We start from the raw sequence: 18539 nt of genomic DNA on the forward strand, positions 1-18539 counted from the left end.
CATAAATATGCAAAAAAAATTAATACAATTAAAGAAATGAAAGAAGTTTGACCAAGCAGCAAATCAAACCTTGATGTATCAGAAGAAAACACTTGCAGGATTTCTCTCCTGCAACAACCAACCTTTGCCCAACTCCATTTTCGTTGTTTGCCTCACCACTTCTCTCATGGGAACGTGCAGGTGATAAATGTCCCTACTAGCTAAAAAGGAAGCAGGATCCTTCAGGAGCAGCCATGTTTGCATCACTGAGCACAAATTTGCTGCTTTTTTCCTACAGCCTGGCTTAAGAACACGACTGACACTGGATCCAGTCTCTCAGCTTCAAGGACCAAGTAAGTTTTCAGTAGATACTTCCTCCCTCTTCGTTCTTTCTTGTGACATAAGACTGTTTGAAGCCAGTTTAGCCACTGAAGCCAGAGTGCAGCACAACTCAAAAGTGGCTGCATCTGTAAGCCCACTATCAACTTCACATTCCATAATTACACTTCCACTGCAATGTACCTATATCTTGAACCAAGTATGAACAATTTAAATCAGGATAAGAATTCAACTTCTGCACTGAATACAACCAACATATCTAAGTCAAGGTAAAATATTTCAGATATGAAAGAAACCTGTCCAAAAAAGGAATCCATAAAAACCATCCCTACGTAATTCACCACTTACATTTTAACAGATTAAAGAGCAAATGCCCTACATTAAGAAGAAGAAACTCCTCAAGTGACTCAGTGAAGACCATATACACAGATTAAATCAAGACCACAGACCCTTGAGTTTCTTCCCTGTTGTAAGGGTAAATCGATAACAAGTCTGGAATTGGATTAGTGTGAAACCAGCAGAATGAGAAATGAGCTCAGATGATCAGCTCTGCTCACAACCAAGATGAAGCTCAGCAAATACGGTGTCAATCACTGTCTTGCATTTCCTCCTCTGTGACTCCTTTGATGGCAACTCCAGGAGAGAAAGATGCAATGCAAAGTCTGTTTTAAGAAACCCTGAGACATCTGAAGGTGACATACAATGCTCTGAGGGAATAATGTGACATGTGGCTATAATCCAAAGAGTCAGCATAAGGAACAGATACTTATATCCTGCCTGGTGACATGGCAAAGCCAACCTCCCTTTTGTTTCTGTATCTTTCTCTTTTGTGAAACAGAAAGGGAGCAAACTCAACTAAGATGTACTATTCAAAGCATAAAACACTTAATGGAAAACCAGTTTCAGGAAAGGAGGGAAGGAAAAGAAGGAAGAGAGACAGGGAAACATGTCAAAAGGAATTGAGTAGCATTGTCCTCAGCAATGTCCCAGAACCACAGTATGTTCTGCTCTTCCCCAGAAAGACGAGTGAGACGCAGATTATTACACAATTCAAAAATGTTGCTTCAAGTCAGTTCTGTTGTATTTTTTTTCCTTAATCCCAAAAGGCAAGAGATCACACACCGATCCTGGAGAGCTGGTAACTATCTCAGAGGTACATTCTTGTAGGCAGAGTATATTATTCCAATAAAACTGGGAGGCACTTTCTGCTACTAAAGAACTCTAACTGCAAGAGTAGAACATGTAGATTTACCTAGTGATGCGTATGACCCTGGGGGCAAGGCTGCAGCAGAACTGAAGGGGGTGGATGCTCCAGAAGACGTCACTTTTGACTTGGCACTAGCTGCTGCATTCACATCGACGTCACTGCGGGATCGCTGCAGAGATCCTGGTGTTGACACAGATTTTGTACTTACTGTAGATGCTGCAGATGGGAGTGGGAGATCCAGAATAAAGAAGATTAATTTTTTGAGCTGTGTGCTTCAAAGAGCCTGACAAGCAGTTTAAAGTACTATTTTTAACACTCACTGCTGGCACTGAAATACCTCAACTAAGAATGCTTTATCAGGGCAATGTGGGCTTCCCCACACTGCCTGCAAAGATATTTCATCAATGTTGCCCTGATGCTACTTCTAAGAACTTTATCAGACACAAGCCCAAATGATAAGATCAAAAAGGCTGTCAGGCCAGTAAAAAGAAATTTCTAACAGAATCTAGATGGGAAAGTTCAACCACAGTAGCCATCACTGGCTTGTGAGATTTGCTGGTCAAAACAGACCTGCAGGTCCTTCAGTCCAGGTTCTAATAACTTCCTTCCCAACACCTCATCTTCTCATAAGGATCGTTGTTCCCATCACTTGTTGATGCTCACCCTCTTAAGCATGAAGCTTGGCTACTCGGCTGCAAGCAAACATGCATTTGTGCGCACAGTCAAGTAGGTTACACAGCAACATGTCCTTGAATCAAAGGTCTCAACAGGTTGTAGTTACAGACAAACCAGCCAGAACCCAACCTTGGTCAGGTGTAAAAGGCAGCTTATCTTCTACTAATAAAGTTTTGTTTGTTACATTCTATATTAAAATGTATTATTTAGATTATTGTATGCATTTACTTAGGACAGAAAAGCTAAATATTCCATCTGACAAAAAAAACCAGATTAGCAATGAGATGGAATTTAACACTGTAGGACTTGCGTGCAGACACCTCCAGTAAGTGATGAAACCACGGAGTATAAATAACAAAAAACTGTAAAACTGAAGGCACTATTAGACTATGTAGCTGCATGTCTTAGCATCAGCAGCAGTTTATTCAGACTATTACAAACCTAAACATACCTTGGCAACAATTTTCAAGGCTTTTTTTGCTTCCCTTCAGGTGTAAGAAATTACTGATTTACTAACTTCTTTTAAAAGCATTATTTTATCAGCAGCTGATGCACAGAATACGGTGTAAAACCCAAAAGTAATTAAAATTTCTACATCCTGAGCTGCCATTTTAGGGAGCAGTAAACTGTGATCAAAGTTGGTTTTTGCATATCACAATGCCACACTTCCTTGGCAACACCTGAGCACATTTTTCAGCTCCTGTTCTCACCTCTAGATGTTGTACTTCCAGTAGGACTTCTTTTGGCAGACAGTGGACGGCTGGAAGTCAAAACAAACATTTATTAGAACAAAAGTTATATTCCACAGTCATCAAGAGCAGTACAATTCTGTTCCCTCAGTACACAATTAAGTTAATAGGAAATTATTTATATGCAGGAATAAACTACCAAAGCTTGTTGTTTAAGAATAAATACAGCACCACCATGAAATTATTTATAAAAGTATTAAGAAATAAATTAGTATTTTCATTATTTGTGCAAAAAGAGATTTTTAAGAACACTTTTTGTGGATTTAAAAAGTTATACCAGTAAGTTACGGATATTTTTCATATAGGTCTTACACATAAATCACAGACATTTGGAGTCTAAGTTGACTGCATATCTGAGAGTAGCTAAAATACATACATTCAGCAGAAGAGTTACATACTGACTTTGCACTTACAACTCAAGTTTAATTTAGTCATTTTTTTTCTTTTGTCTGGAAAGAGACAGACTTACACCTCTAGGATTAATGCTAAACGCAGAACTTCAATCTAAGCACTGTTTTAAGCACCTGAAAAGCACAACTAACAGTATCTGCTGAGCACAAATAGCTTCCTAGAAAATTATTTATGGAGTCAAGATAACGATTGTATTTTAAAGCCAGTACAGGGTTTTGCTGGCATTTATTTTCATGCAGTGTTAGGTAAAAAACCCAAAACATATATATATTTTGGAGTAAGCAAGTGTAGAGTCCAAGTAATGACCAGATGAGACAAAGCAGTGTGATGGCCCCCTTCAATTCAATGGGGCTGTCTGTCAGCAGTTGTGTAAATGGAGAGGTAGTGACACAGAAAGCCTTACTTGAGACTCTCCTGGGAGCTGGAGGAGGAGCGATCTGACTGTGGCAAGGACACGATGCTGTCAGAGTTCTTCAAATGCGACTGCAGGGCCTTCTGGTAGGAAGACTCCAAGGTGTGGTACAAATGCTCTGCCTCTCGGCTGAAGTGACTGTGGAAACCCCAGTAGCATCTGGAAACAAGGCACAGCACTGTGAACACGCCCTTGTCGTATTTTAGGGGGCTGTGGCACAAAGGCACAGCCAGAGCCCTTCTCACTATCACCATTAGTGGGCTTGTCAGACCAGTCATTTCAGCCACCTACTGCCCTGCACCATTTAAGACAAACCACTTCTTCAACCATTGTATTGCTCAAACAGCTGCGCAAAAAGACAAACCAAATGAAAGAACAATTTGGTGCATTTATTGTAAAAGCACAAGTAGCTAACAAAGCTTTATTAGGGAAGAAACCCTCATCCCTCCAGCTGTCTACTGTAGACAGGAGACTGCAGGCCCACCAGACTGACACTAGTTTGGGACGGGGTGTGCAGTAGCTACTTCAAAAACATGCCAAAGGCAGAATGCATGGGCCTGATTCAGGAAAGCACCAGCTGCTGTTTTCTTCCTTAAGTTTGCAGCATTCTTGGAGAGCTGCTTGTTAGAGACAAGCCTCTGTACTGAGCTGAGGCTTGTGACTGTCTTTTTGGAAAGAAACAAGGAAAGGGAAAGAGATGCTCACGTGGACTTCAAATCAGTGCCATGTTGAAAATAAAAAGAGTATTTTAAGATGAGGGAAGAATTCCTCTACGGTCCAAACCTCCTGGCTGATGGCTAAACACCATTCACTCTCAGCACAAAGGAGATGAAGACTCTCAGTACTTTTCAGGGGGCAACTAATGGGCAGTTTAAGAGCAAGATCATTAGCTCAAATGAGTCAAGAGCTGTTTGTGTGTGACAGCCAGTCCTCAGAGAAGCCACATGCATTCTCACATCACAAGAAGAAAACAAATTTCTGTCTCATAATCAGCCACACTGCTATTTAATAAACATGGGAAGAGAGAATTAAGCATGCTCTCTGAAGTCCCATGCCATTCTCCTTGCTGTCTATTCAGCTTAACAAGTCACCTGCTGTGAAGTCTCAGTGACTACTGTAATTTTCAGTGATGGACATGCTGCCTTTCAAAAGGATTTAAGCAGTCCTACTGTGAAACACCATTGCTTATAACACAGCATTTAGATTAATAAAATTTATTGTTCATTGTTTTCATGTTTTACATCATTCTCTTTCTGCAGAAAAATGTTCCTGTAGTGTTCTGTTCAGAAGAGCATGATCCTGGTATACCAGCATACTACCATAAGTATGATCATATTAATGGAAATGCATAAGACTTTCAACAGAATAAAATCAACTGCAAATATTAAAATTTCTTATAGATAAACACAAAAAAAAATTTCAATGTCATAAAATACTGCCTTAATTTAGGATACCATTTAGCAGTGTACTAGCACAAGGACTTTTATTTCAAGAGTAGCAAATAACAATAGAACAGACTCTTTCAGCTGGATAGGACCTGCAAGGAACATCTAGTCCAGCTGCCTGACCAATCCAGAGCTGATCACAAGTCAAAGCCTGTTGTTAAGGCCATTGTTCAAATTCCCCTGAAACACTGACAGGTTCAGGGCATTGACCACCTTTCCAGGAATCCTGTTCTGGTGTTTGACCACCCTCTTGGTAGAGAAATGCTTCCTGACATCCAGTCAGAACTTCCCTGACAGAGTTTTAAAGCATTCCCATATGTCTACCACTGGATCGCAGGAAGAAAGGATTAGCACCTCCCTCTCTGTTTCCCCTCCTCAGGAAACTGTAGAGAATGGTCAGCCCTTGGCCCCTCTTTTTTCCACCAACGGACAAGTTAGGAGAATGTATCTCGTCTGGATTTTTGTCTCAACCTATGACACCATACAACAGTACTGACTCACAAAACAGGGAAAAAGAAGGGGAGGAAGAAGAGACACCAACAACAGCTTCCACTTACTTTCTTGCCTCTATCCTGGCTTCAGAGTCTGCATCATGAATTCCCTTCTTTATTGTTTCAGCTAACACTGATATGTGTCTGAAAAAAGAAAGAAAATATTATCCAGCAGTTCAGAAAGATGTGCCACGATTGTAAACAAATGACTAATTTGATTTTGCCTTGGTGTCTGAGAACAAACAGTTCACCACATCCTTTCATTATCATCAAGGATCCTTTATGACCTTTATTTATTTATTCTTACAAATCAGTTTTATTTCACCCACACTGCTGTCTAGGAAACAGCAAGCAGCATTCTTCATAGGTCTGTACTTAGCTATCCAAACTGCCTGGATTCAAGAACACTCTCCTAAGCATTAAATAATATGGTGCAGTCTAGGGGTACAGAAATTGTGTCCCAGTCTCTCCTCGCACAATTACTTTAACTGGTCATTAGTGTGAAGTAATGTAGAAGCCTCAGAAGCTCCTGATAAGACACAGCAGACTTCACCTCATCATCTCACTTCAGGATGCAAAAGGAAAAAAAAAAAATTGTTAAACAAAAATTATTGAGTTCAGGGATTTACTCAGCCACGTTTTCCAAGGCTAGCATAGGAGACACACTCACCAAACTCTGACAGAACTACAGAACAAATGGTGTATGTGCACACACGCTTTTTTTGGTGGCAAAAATACCTCTGCTACAGCTACATAATATAATCTTGTGTCCTAAATGATCCTTTCTCCAGAATTAACCTGCCCAGATAAGTAGGAGAGAACAAACTCACCTGTATTCAGAACTTACCTTTCTAAGGAGTGTGTTTGCCACTCCTGCAATAGCAAGTCTAAAAACTCAAAGCAGCGCCTGAGAAGAGAGAAATGCTAGGTTTAAGTTAACAGGGGCACACTGGCTTTGCCATACCTGACTCGTAAACAACAGCCATCTTTGCTTAGGAAGCTTTTTGGGACATCAAAATTCAGTGTTGACCCCAATAAAAATGCTCTAACAACACCATTAATAAACAGTCTGAAGTATTAACTGGAGGCAGCTCACTATACAGAAGCCTGAAGAGATGGATTGATATGAAACGATCCCAGAAGCTTCCTTTTTTATCAAACAAGATATAGGCCCAGAAGATTCACACCAATACTCTGTCCCTGTTAGTCCAGGCTTCACACAGAAACCTCACAGTTAGCTTCATGTGGGGACAGACCTTTACCTTTCCAACTTTAATCTCCCTTCCTCACTTCAAGAATCTTAAGGCACAAGTGTGCTGAAATGTGTTTAAGGTTTGTCACCAAATGCAGCAACCACAAAGCCCTTCCTTTTGTCTAACTCAAAGAGAACCAGTTAATGTATATGGAGGAGGCAAGTGTCTCCCAGTGAGGTAGTGGGCTGAAGCACTTAGATTTTAAGTGCAGACAGGACCATTAGACCATGCAGTCCAACTTCCCTTCCAGATGATGCTTTCACATAAGACTGATTTACTGGCTCTAAGAAAACAAGTCACTATAACAGGTAGCAGTGGGGAATAGGAACGTGTCTGCAAAAATGCCAAAATAATATGTTGTTATAACAATATGTAAGGACGAGGATTAGTAATTTAAAAGCCTTTGTGGAAAAATGCCTTTTCCTCTTTGCAGTAATGCAGTTTATACAGAATAGCTGACTTTGAATTTGAACTCAAATCATGGAGGAGAATGAGATTCATGTTATAAGAAGTAAGTGTGTGTTTCAACCCTTCTCACGAATAAGAAAAAATACACTCACATTTTCAGAAAGCACACATGAACCTATTTACTACTAAAAACCAGTAAAGACAAACTGAATTCTCACCTTCTAACTGCAACAGACTTGGAGGTACAATTACTGGTTATGATGGGTATTAACCGAGGGATGTGCGTGTGCTGGAAGGAAACAAACAAGAACAGGAAGAAATCTTTACACAACAATTCCATAGAATGAAAAACCATCTCCTTAAGCCACCTGAGCTCAGTATGCAGATCCTTACTGTTGTTCAATTCTTAAAAACAGAACTGCTAGATAAAGGAACACTAACAGATATGGACAGTATTTTACGATTTATCAGCTAAAATACTTAACAGATACTTGATTTTCTTCTATAATGACACTTTCTAGTGAGTCAAGGAGCTGAAGTCACTGCAGGAGGATCTAAACTGCCAGTGGAGACACCCTGAGAGACATCAGGCTACCTACAGCTTACCCAATGAATCACTAGGCAGATGTCACCACCAGGAACTAATAGTTTTGGGAAACATGGACAGTCTGTGAGGTATTTTAGAGCATAATTAAGAAGATGAGTCTGTGCTGCAAGGCTGGTCTAAAACCCTTTCAAAGAAAAACGTTTGCTCAGCTCTTAGACAGATGGAAATATCTTGCCCTGCAAAAAGAAACATTTCTCCTACTATTTTGGCAGAACTTAACGAGCATCATCTGCACAAGGCTGCACAACATCTGAGACAGCCAAGCCCAGCACTATCAGAAAAGTAGATTAGGCACTTAATCTAATTTTCATTGCAGCAGCACTCATTTTTCATCAGAAACACTGCAGTATTTGGAAATTATAACACTGTTCTCTTTTGAGGTATACTTACTCGAATGATTAATCTAACTGCTACAACACCAGAAGTGGCCATGACTTTGGCACTATTTGGAATTAGATTAAAAATTGTTGGCATGATGGCTTCTGCCCCATGGTCAAACTTGTTTCCCAGAACTGATGACAGATGTCTGAAAAACAGAATGAAGTCATGCTGGTAAGTGAGCTGAAGATTAAGCAAGTCAGACTTGTACAGAACATCTGACATAAGCACATCTGACATCTCAATCTTTGCAACTGTCTCCTCCTCTCCAACTCCAAAGGACAGATAACACCATGTTTCAAAAAACAGTTCCTTTCCTTTCATTTCAAACTTTTGTTCTATACTCATCTGAACCGTGAGGAACAGTAAGGTCAGCATAAAATAAAGTAACTAGCACAGCTAAAAATTTATTATCACACAAATGGGATCAAGTTGATAGAGTATTTTTTGTTAGTTTATATTTCAACTTCTCTGAAGCTCCCTATTTTGCCTAAATATGCACAAACTTAAAAAAAAAAAAAAGTCAGAAACACTGTAGCACCCTTTTTCTTGAGGTATTTCACAAAGGATAGATCATCAGAAATAAAAACTAGCTCCATACAAACTACAACAAAACAAACATTTTCAGCTTTATTGTTCAATGTTGCCCTACTTGTGCATGAAGGCATGGCTTGCTCATTCATTCTGTGTATCCCACACCAGCATTGTTTAGTTCTCAGGACACAGCTCGGCACAATTACAATTAGTGGCCTACATGGATGGGGTTTGAAAGAGATGCAGAAAAATCATGTTCTACCTTTACCTATATAGCACTAGCAGCACAAGCTGCATCCCAATTGTGTTTTAACCAGTGCCTGTTCCTTTTCTTCTGTACCACATTTCAAGTACATGTAGAAAATAAACTTACCCCAATGTGATACAAGCCTCTCGTACGACTTGAGACCGCAGGTCTTTAGCAGATAATTTAAATGCTCCATCCAAAAGTCTTAAGTGTTGGAAGAAGTTATCATATTCTGCAGCTCCAGCCAAAAGTAAGGAGCGGATCTTTTTCAACTGTTAGGAGCATAAAAGAAATCAGTGACTGTTAATGAGCAGTAAATATACGGACAGTTATGTTCAGGACCAATACCTGGTTCCAGGTTACTTGTGCAATTATTCCTCAATACACATTGAGGAACTTGATTCTTGATGTCCAATTTTATTATTACCTATCTTATATTCAACCCATAGTTAGTTAGCATACTGAGTACAATAAGCTAAACACCCTTTCTAACTTACAGAAATCCAGAAGTGTTGCATACAGCTACTCAAACTGTATCGTTAATAACCCAAACATTATTTTTTAAACCAAAAGGTACCTTAAACATTCCCCTTTGTTCCCCTATTTACAACAGCTTGTAAATATTTAGTAATCTTTATTACAGCTTGTAATGTTTAGGTAATCTCACAGCTGACTCTTGTGTTTAAAAGATACCTAGACTTAAAGGGCATGGTTCACATTCAGGCCTGAGTAATACCGACTTATATCCAGAATGTGTCCATTGACTTCATTAAAACAGTTATCTGGCTCTAACAGAAGTGGAACCTTGACCCCAACAAAATGGGAAATTTCCTATTCATATTACAGGAACCACCATCTCTTCCTACAGAAAATCCTCTGACACCTTCACAGGCCCTCCCGTGCACCAATATATCTGCATATGGCCTCAATTTCAGCCCCCTGGTACTCAGTACAGAAATAAAATTAAACAGAAGCAAGCTGAATCAGCCCAGTCTGCCACTCAGATCTGTAATACAGGGTTTGACAGACATGGCAAAGCTACAACACCAGTGATGAAAGTCTACTGTGTAGACAAGACCATGCATCTATTTACATCAGGAAAACACAGCTCACCTCAGTAAATAAAACTCGGCCTTGACATGCATATAACATCCAATTTTCCACTTTCACACTTCCCACAGTCATTTATTTATTCAAAACTTAAGTGTGTAAATTCTTGCTGAATTATTTTACACCTCCTTTTGCAGAAGTATAAGTAAGTTCTCTGTAAGCAAAGTAATTTTCTGCCTTATCAGGTAAGTTTTAAGATATTCTGAATAAGACTTGACATTTTGATTTTAGCACCTGTTAGCAAATTTCTAGCTTTGCATCTGGATTTGCTGCATGACTTCTAGTTCAACCTGATGCTGTCTCAACAGACTCTTGTATATTAAATAGTAATTTCCCTCACAAATGTGGCTTAAATTCACTCTCATAAATTTCCCTCAAGTTTGGGGGAACATAACAGGTGCTCACCACTAAAACTACATTCCAGCCTTAGTCTGAGGTTCTCTCAGTACCCTCAGTGGGGTTAAGCTCAGCACAGAAAAAGCTTATATTAATAGAGATCCTATCTAAATTCATTACTTACCGCAGAAACTCTCTGTTCCCAGTCATGTTTATCATCTGATAGGATCTCTCTGATCTTGTTTATGGATTCCTCAAGATCCCGGCTGGAATAAATCTACAGATTGAAATACAGAGTAGCACTGTAATGCAGGATTTACTCCATAAAATCAGATCACTTCCCAACTACATTCTGTCCTTTGCTCCTCAATGCTTAAACATCATGTGCTAGCCTTGGACACAACTGGCTTTGCATAATGCACAGAATTTACACCCACTGCCTGCAACCAAAAATTTAAAAATTATCACAAAATGATTAAAGGATCATCTTTCATTATTTTTCTATAGTTTCATAATTTTAAGCAGCATTCCTGCAGTTACTGCTGGCTATATTAGTCAAAACCTACAGAAGATCATGAGTGGACACATGTGCTGTTCAGCTGTCCCAACTATAAAGCTCCAGTGAAGGAAAGGGGATACGGGATGCATCTCAGCTATCCAGCTAAATCAGCAAACATGCATAGTCCAGTTGTCACACAAACAGCAGCAATCCCTGAGACACAAGTCACCTTGACTGCTTTCAGTTCCCAGAGGGTTTCACACAAACTACTGGCACACACCACCATTTAAAACTTGCCTCCCTTCAACTTCTAACCTGCTTTCCCCTTAAAGATTTGCTAACATTACAATGAAGCACAATTTGCCAGTGATTAGCATGAGATCCTGTATCCACCTTCTGATTTTTAGTACAGTGTGGTTTAACATGTAATTCTACTTACCTGAACTGTTGGGACATCTTCAAATGCCTTAATGAAGTCTTCTTCATCCACAGCACCTGCTCCCTCTTTGGCTGCTGACACACAAATGAAAAAGTCGTTTCAATCTTGTTATCAACAACAGAATCAATTAAGAAACCACCAGCTATCAAGGCACTTAATCAGGAGAAAGTTCACTACCCATGCAGCCTCTGAGTGCTGCAGATGTAATGAAAGCAGAGGCAGGGAAATTCAATGCCAGGCACTGGCTAGACATTCATGGCTTCCTTCAACTCATAGGCACAGAGGGCACATTAGGGAAGTCATTACAGTAGTCACTCAACAGTTAGGGGACACAGTCTGAAAGATGAAAGGAAATACTTACTTTAATTATATGGGAGATTTTATTTTAAAGGATTTAATCCCATCTATAATAGATGAAGGTGGAGATCTGACAGGTGCACAAACAGACGAATGATAAGGAAGATAAATAGTCTCTGGAATACTAATCAGATTAGAGACTATCTGATATAGGGAACTTTCTCCATTTCCCTAGGACACATATAGAATTAGAACTACATGTAGAATTATTGCTCACATTCAGAATGACTGTTCTGTTTTCTTTCTGCACCTTCATTACCAGCAATGCCCAAAGGTCTCAGAAGAAAGCCAATGTGCTAGGTTTAGACTGCAAGGGCTGAAGTTTAGCGTGTAGCTATAAGCAGCTTCAGTTCAGATAGAGCTGCAACTACAAAGGCAAAAATCTACACACGGGAGCACCAACACGATTTACTCATAGCCCTCAGTGCACAACCACACAGGTGCAACCTCTCACAAAATGCAAAATAAATTACAGGTATGTGGGGATTGTTTAGAGATTCATCCTACCAGACTTTGGTTGTGGCATGCAGACAACACAAACACAATGATTGCATAGGGAAAAATTTGTTACTGGATTCTGGGGGCCAGTCTGGAAGTGCTTGCAACAAGCTCAATATAAACACTGTACATACTTCACAGACACATCAATTCATACAGGCTATTGGCTTACTTGAAGACTTGGAGCCCAGAGCTGCAGAGCCAAGTCTGCGGGTAGTGCCCATCCCAACTCTGCGTGAATTTGCAGGAGCCTTTGAAGATGTAGAGGAGCTGGCTGAGGAAGGTCTGTTCCCATCCACGGAGTCTTCATCATCAAAAATTTTATCTGCCGAAAACCACACTCAGCTGTAAGTCCAATGAAGCAAAGGGATGTCCCAAGGAACACGCCCGTGTTACGACAAACATGCTACATTTTCCAGCCTGCTCTGCCAGCCCTCATCTCAGCAGCATCCTCATGCTGGAAATCCAGTTAGTCATGGAATACCACCAGCTCACTGAACCCAAGCCTGAATTCACTATTGCAGCCACTGTGTTATAAACTCTTTCAATTAATGCATTCAGATGAAAGAAACGAACTTCAAATCTACAGCAGAAAGATGCAAGCCCCAGATAACACTTGGGGTGTTGACAGACTCTCACGTTCATGCCTCCAAGAGCTCTTTTGACATGGACTGTAGTGAAAGTAAGACCACAAGCAAATCCAAGATCCAAATGTGGAGGGGACCAGGCAGGAGAGGCTGCCCTGTCACACATCTGCCAACTGCCTGAACCAGACCAAGGATAAACAGGATAACCCAGAAAAGTTCACAAGGCAGCACCCATGATGTTGATAAATCACAGACCATTAATCACAGACTCATCTGGAGCTACAAATCCCCTTAAACTCTTTAATTAACACCAGAGATTCCTTATAAGGAAATACAAGAAGTTTCCTCAAATTCATAAAAACGTAAATATAAGGTGCATTAAACCTTATAGAACCTTCTGTGTACATCCAACTTTAGCCTCTACCACCAAACGCAAACACAAATTAACTTAAAATGAATTACCGCCACTTGTATTCTCAGTCAAGGTCACTTCAATTCCAAAGGACTGCTTATGTTGCAGTTTTACACAGATTAGCTAATTCACTTGAAAAAACAGCCTTAGGCTGAAAGGTGACAAAGCAGTTGGGCAGTTGATATAGATGGAACATGTAATTATTGAGGCCAGAAAGCCAGTTCAGCCCCCATCACTCGGCCTCTCAACACAAACATTCCATTCAAGATTTGAGAGCTGCTTCATGTCCATCCCTCTCCAACAGCCTGAGGTACACACCTACTCTCCACCCGATTAGGAACATTTCCTTCACAATTTTCACTTGGCAAAACGTCAAGCAGGTGGTTTAATCCATCCCTGCTCAGGAAAGCATCCTGGAACATCTAGTAACAAATACAAGCTCCTAGCTAGACACTAATGAGTGAAATTCAATACAGGCTGAGTTTTCTGAAAGTAAAAAAATAACTTGGTAACAGTATAGGCATATTCTAGGGGAGGCAAAAGAACAGAAGGAAAAGCCTGTTTTGTTCCCAGTCCAACCACCTTCATTTTTCTCTGCCCTAAGTGGCACTGGCTTATTAGCAGCTGGACACAGGAGAACTTTCACAGATCATCTAAAAACCTACACACCCCATTTTTAGTATGCAGCTCTGCACACGATGCCATACTCCAATGACAGCACAACACTGACATGGCAGGTACACAGAAGCATCAAAAAGTTTAAAAAGGTGGAAAAGGACATCTCTCCCCTTGATTCTGATGTTCGAGATGTCTTGGGGTATGGGAAAGGGCTAGGAAAAAAAAAGCAGCTCTAAAGGAAAGAGGTAAAATAATAACTGGTACTTGTGCTGTTGCTCAGGTAAAAGTGAACAAGGCAAAAATGAACACAAGAACTTTAACTTAGATAAATTTCAGGTCACACAGCTAAAGAGAATATAAGCCACAATTAGGATGTGGGCTGTCTCTTTAACACAGTGCCTGAAGGCAGCCATGGAGACCGTGCTGCCTCCCTATTGACACCAGTCTTGCTCCGACATATGTAATTCAAAAATAATTTGAAAAGAGCTCAGGGAACAATCAAGAGAATGATTAAAGGATTAGAAAATATGTTTTTAATTCAATTAAATGAAAATTCTCTGCAAGAGATTGTTTAGTCTAGCCAGACTCCTAATAAGTTGTTTGATTATATCCTGTGTTAACACAGCTACTGAAGATTTATTAACGCAGTTTTCCAACATGATTTATTAATACTGTTTCTCACCTAACAGAAGAATATACAGCAAGGCAACTGGCTGGAGGTTAAAAACAAATTAAATTCTGAGTTGCCTTTTTTTTTCCTCTCTACCCCCCTGCTCCCCCCCCCATTTTTTACGATAATCACAGGGCTGACACTGTTGAGTTACAAGGTGTGTCACCCAGTGAATTCTACCACAGGCAGTTCTTAAAAATCAAAATTGAATTTTTTTTTTCCCCAAAAGACACAGTCTAGTTCAAACACGAATTATTTCAAAAACCACTATTTTGTGTGAGTTGCACCAAGGTCAGGGCAGATCAAAATAGACTTTAAAATGTGTAATCTCTGAAGCCTCTAGGAAGAGGTTTAAGTGATTCAGAAAGACTTCCACAGCCATTCAATTCAAAAACTTCTAAGCCAAACTTGTCCCAGTTGCACTTATTTTAAAAGCTCCTATGTAAATATTTAGCAAACTATTATTTGCCATATGTGTCTTAACAGCCAGGAGAAAGTCAGTCATATTTGAAACAAAAGATACTTTTACTAGCTCATAACCTTTCTCATCAGGTAATAAAATCCTCCATCAGCTGCATTTCAGGCTATCTACATGCGGCCTTAGTTAACTCACTTCCTCTTCTATATGCATTTTTAAAGCCTCAGCCCTCTGAAAGGAGAAGAGGGTGTGGTTTGCTATTTCATATAATAAATAAATCAAAACTAAAAAAATCCAGATATTAAAAGCATTGCACTCCTGTAGCATTTTAGCAACTAAACAGACTATCATTTCTTTCTAAAACAGGCTTTTCTGAGCATTAGCAAAAATACAACACTCCAAAAATCCAACCAGTCCACCCACAGTTCTGGGAATGACTGGATTATAATCACATCTTCCTGTTCATTAAGTCTGCAAACTAAGCACTATGTATTTATCAAACCAGAATATCCCTTCAATAACCCAACAGCATTTTCTCATCTGAGCAGTGCAGAATGACAACACCAGAACTGCACATCAAGTCTGCCAGCAGCACGTGTGCAGAACAGAAAGAGAAACAAAGAACAGAAAGGAACCTGAACATGGGAGTACAGAAAAGAACAGAAAACCAAGCTATTATACATTATTGTTAAAACCCCCCACCCCTTTCTTTTTGCCACCCATTGATTCCTGCTCATAATAATCATTTGAACTGGGATCGTATTTTTCAGCGTATCTGCAAATGCCAAATTCAGCATGGGTGTAACTCTCAGGACACCAGCTGAGGTGCACTGAAGCGGAATCGGTGCCCTGTTCTAACATTAAATAACCATTGATGTTCTCCCATCCCAAGACACCCCCAGTGCTCATTTATAAGGACCTTAGAGTACTCTCTGTCAAAGACATGCCCCTATAAAAGAGGCCTTTGTCTGCTCGCCACTCTGCTGTCTCAGAGAAAGAGAGAAGACAATCTGCTTTACGTTTTTCAATTCCTTTACATTATTTAAGAAGAAAAAAAAAATTGCTTACAAGTACATATCCTTCTGCAAATAAGCTTCCTCAACATTCCTTCATATTTTCCATAGCGTGCCCAGATGTAAGAGTGCTTCACGGAGCGCCGCGGCTTTCAGTCCAGAACATAATCAATCATTGCCCCTCGGATTCATTAAGCATGCTGTCTTCACACGTGGATTTAAACAGCCATGGCCTCTGTCCTCTCTCTATGGCTGCAGATCTGCATGATTCTTATCAACACCCATTTCAGCCCAGGAAACTTTGGTTCACTTCTAGGGAGGAAATTCCCTATTAGTGAGGGGAACCCAGGACAAATAATCCAGGATGAAGATGAGCTGAGTCTGCCTGGCTCGGCTGGCTTGCACTAGGAACCAGCCTGACTTTATCCCCTGGGAAGCGCTAACAGGAGCATCTCAACAGCTGTCATCATTTGTCCATGACGAATAAATTCAGTCATTATTCATTTTAAAACGTAACCCCTTCAGGTCTGGGCAAGGTGAAAGTGGGGAGAAGAGGCTGCACTAGCTATTCAGAAACCACAGTAAACAAGGGCCAGCACTTCCCTTGCCTGCACCACCAGCCTGGGACCTTTTAAAACAGAGTCTCAAATGTCCTTTCCAATGAAAAAAGATGCTTTCTGGCTTTTAAAAACTTTAGGGTGTCAGATCCAAATCTTTTAGTTATTTGTCTGTAAGCTTTAGAGAAGACAGCTATTCCACAGTGACGACAGACTGGGAAAAAAGCTTTCCATCATATCTGTTCCTAACAAAAATGCCCCGCTATGGTCTTCAGATTAGACTGTGCAAAGGCCTAAACTTGTCCTAGGCCCACTGTGCCCACTCCTCATCTGTTCCATTTCCAAGCATCAGTGCAGATGGGTACTTCTTACATACATCACCTGCATCAATCTCAGAAGAATCCCCCTTTTGGGTGCAGATGAAAGTGGATGACACCAGAGGAACCTGCCTCCTCACCCTCCCTATGGCATGCTCCACCAGGAGCAGGCAGGTAGCTGCTAAAGCTGACATACATTACAGCATTTCCAAATTCCACGCTCAACCCCTACTAGGTGGGCAAAGCCCAGCTCCCTGAAGATCTGAGAGCCCTTTAAAAGCCCAGAACACACACCAGCAAAACTACTAATGCAAAGAAAACAGGGTGTGTTCCTCTTTACTCCTTTCTGCCAGACACAAGTCCATGAGCACTGGACCATATTTTTGAGACAGACACCCCTTTAATATCTCAGTTCATGCCCTCCCCCCAGGGCAGCATCTGGCACCCCCATTTCCAGCTGTGAGTTCTGTTGTCACCCTCTGTGGGTGTCCAAGGGAGACAGCTTCAGCTGAGGTTAAATGCCTCTTCCCATTAGCACACATGAAACCCATGCACGGCTTACCTGCAAGCCTGTCCAACTCCCACATAAGCATTGTAGAGGTTTCTCCAGGAAAATGAGTCTATAACCCACTAGAGATAAAGGACTGTGCATATGCTCCTCAGCAGGATTAAATGTTTAAAAACAAAGGAGTCGCAGCTACCAGCAGAAGTACACACGGGCACAGCACGTCATTAAGGTTTCTTGCTTGGCCATCTCCCAATGTCCCAGCTGCTCTCCCCTGGCCCCAGACACAGCTCCTCCTTCCCACCCTCCACACCAGGCAGTGTTTTGAGCCTTTAAATGCTGCCCACTTGGGCTCAGTGACCCTGGTCAGCCCCCCCAATGCCACCTGCCCCCCTCTCTCCCATCATATCCAGTTATCCCAGGTCAACCCAGTCACCAGCTCCAGTCCCAGCCCATCCCAGCTGCTGCCTTCTGGCACTATTTGCTGAACCGTCTCATCATCCTTCACAACTGGCTTTAAAGTGGAGTTCTGAAAACCTGACTTCAGCAGGAACTGCTTCAAGGGCTGAGCAACAACAAGGGCATGAATATCACCCAGTACCTTGGCTTTTTTCTCTTATCTCACCCTATATACCACACTATTTAAATTAGAATCTGCATCATTATGGGTGGGAGTTTTTCTGAATAAGGTTTCAACAATGCAAATCTAGTCAATGTACATCAGCCACAGGTAAGGGGGTCCTTAGAGACCCAGGCCAAGAATGTCAGGCCAGGTAAGTGCAAAATGCTTTTTGCTTTAATAATTCTTGTAACACCACGTGCTTTTCCTTAATCCCAAATGCTTCAGTTTTCCCTCCTTAGCCAGGAAAGGAGACACTCATCATCTTGGCTGCTGCCTCATTCTGTCTAATCACAAGCTAATGAACCTAATAGGTCTTCAACTTTCCTATCACAAAGGAAAAGAAGAATCCTTGAAGAAGTAGCACGTGGAATTGTCTTCTGCTTAAAATACTTTGTATTTACATAGGCAGTTGTTCTGCTTAGTCCCAAGCACCCAACTACAGCAAT

The 18539-nt window shown here is 40.8% G+C and overlaps 1 protein-coding gene across 42 annotated transcripts in view; it reads right to left on the reverse strand.

The window, feature by feature from the left end:
* Positions 1-18539, reverse strand: part of CLASP1 (cytoplasmic linker associated protein 1) — a 173814-nt gene that overhangs the window by 78379 nt on the left and 76896 nt on the right. For 33 of the 42 annotated variants that reach the window (XM_048310283.1, XM_048310278.1, XM_048310280.1 and 30 more), the window contains 11 exons: positions 12547-12699; positions 11520-11593; positions 10766-10858; positions 9262-9407; positions 8367-8502; positions 7588-7658; positions 6556-6615; positions 5775-5852; positions 3764-3931; positions 2911-2960; positions 1571-1741 (listed from right to left, as the gene is read on the reverse strand). In XM_048310283.1, coding sequence (XP_048166240.1) covers positions 1571-1741; positions 2911-2960; positions 3764-3931; positions 5775-5852; positions 6556-6615; positions 7588-7658; positions 8367-8502; positions 9262-9407; positions 10766-10858; positions 11520-11593; positions 12547-12699 — 1200 coding nt within the window. Of the gene's footprint in view, positions 1-1570; positions 1742-2910; positions 2961-3763; positions 3932-5774; positions 5853-6555; positions 6616-7587; positions 7659-8366; positions 8503-9261; positions 9408-10765; positions 10859-11519; positions 11594-12546; positions 12700-16147; positions 16301-18539 lie in introns of those variants that run through there. The other 9 variants (XM_048310308.1, XM_048310310.1, XM_048310272.1 and 6 more) reach the window with 6 other exon arrangements.

Source organism: Corvus hawaiiensis, chromosome 7, assembly GCF_020740725.1.
Source record: "Corvus hawaiiensis isolate bCorHaw1 chromosome 7, bCorHaw1.pri.cur, whole genome shotgun sequence".
Taxonomy (NCBI): domain Eukaryota; kingdom Metazoa; phylum Chordata; class Aves; order Passeriformes; family Corvidae; genus Corvus; species Corvus hawaiiensis.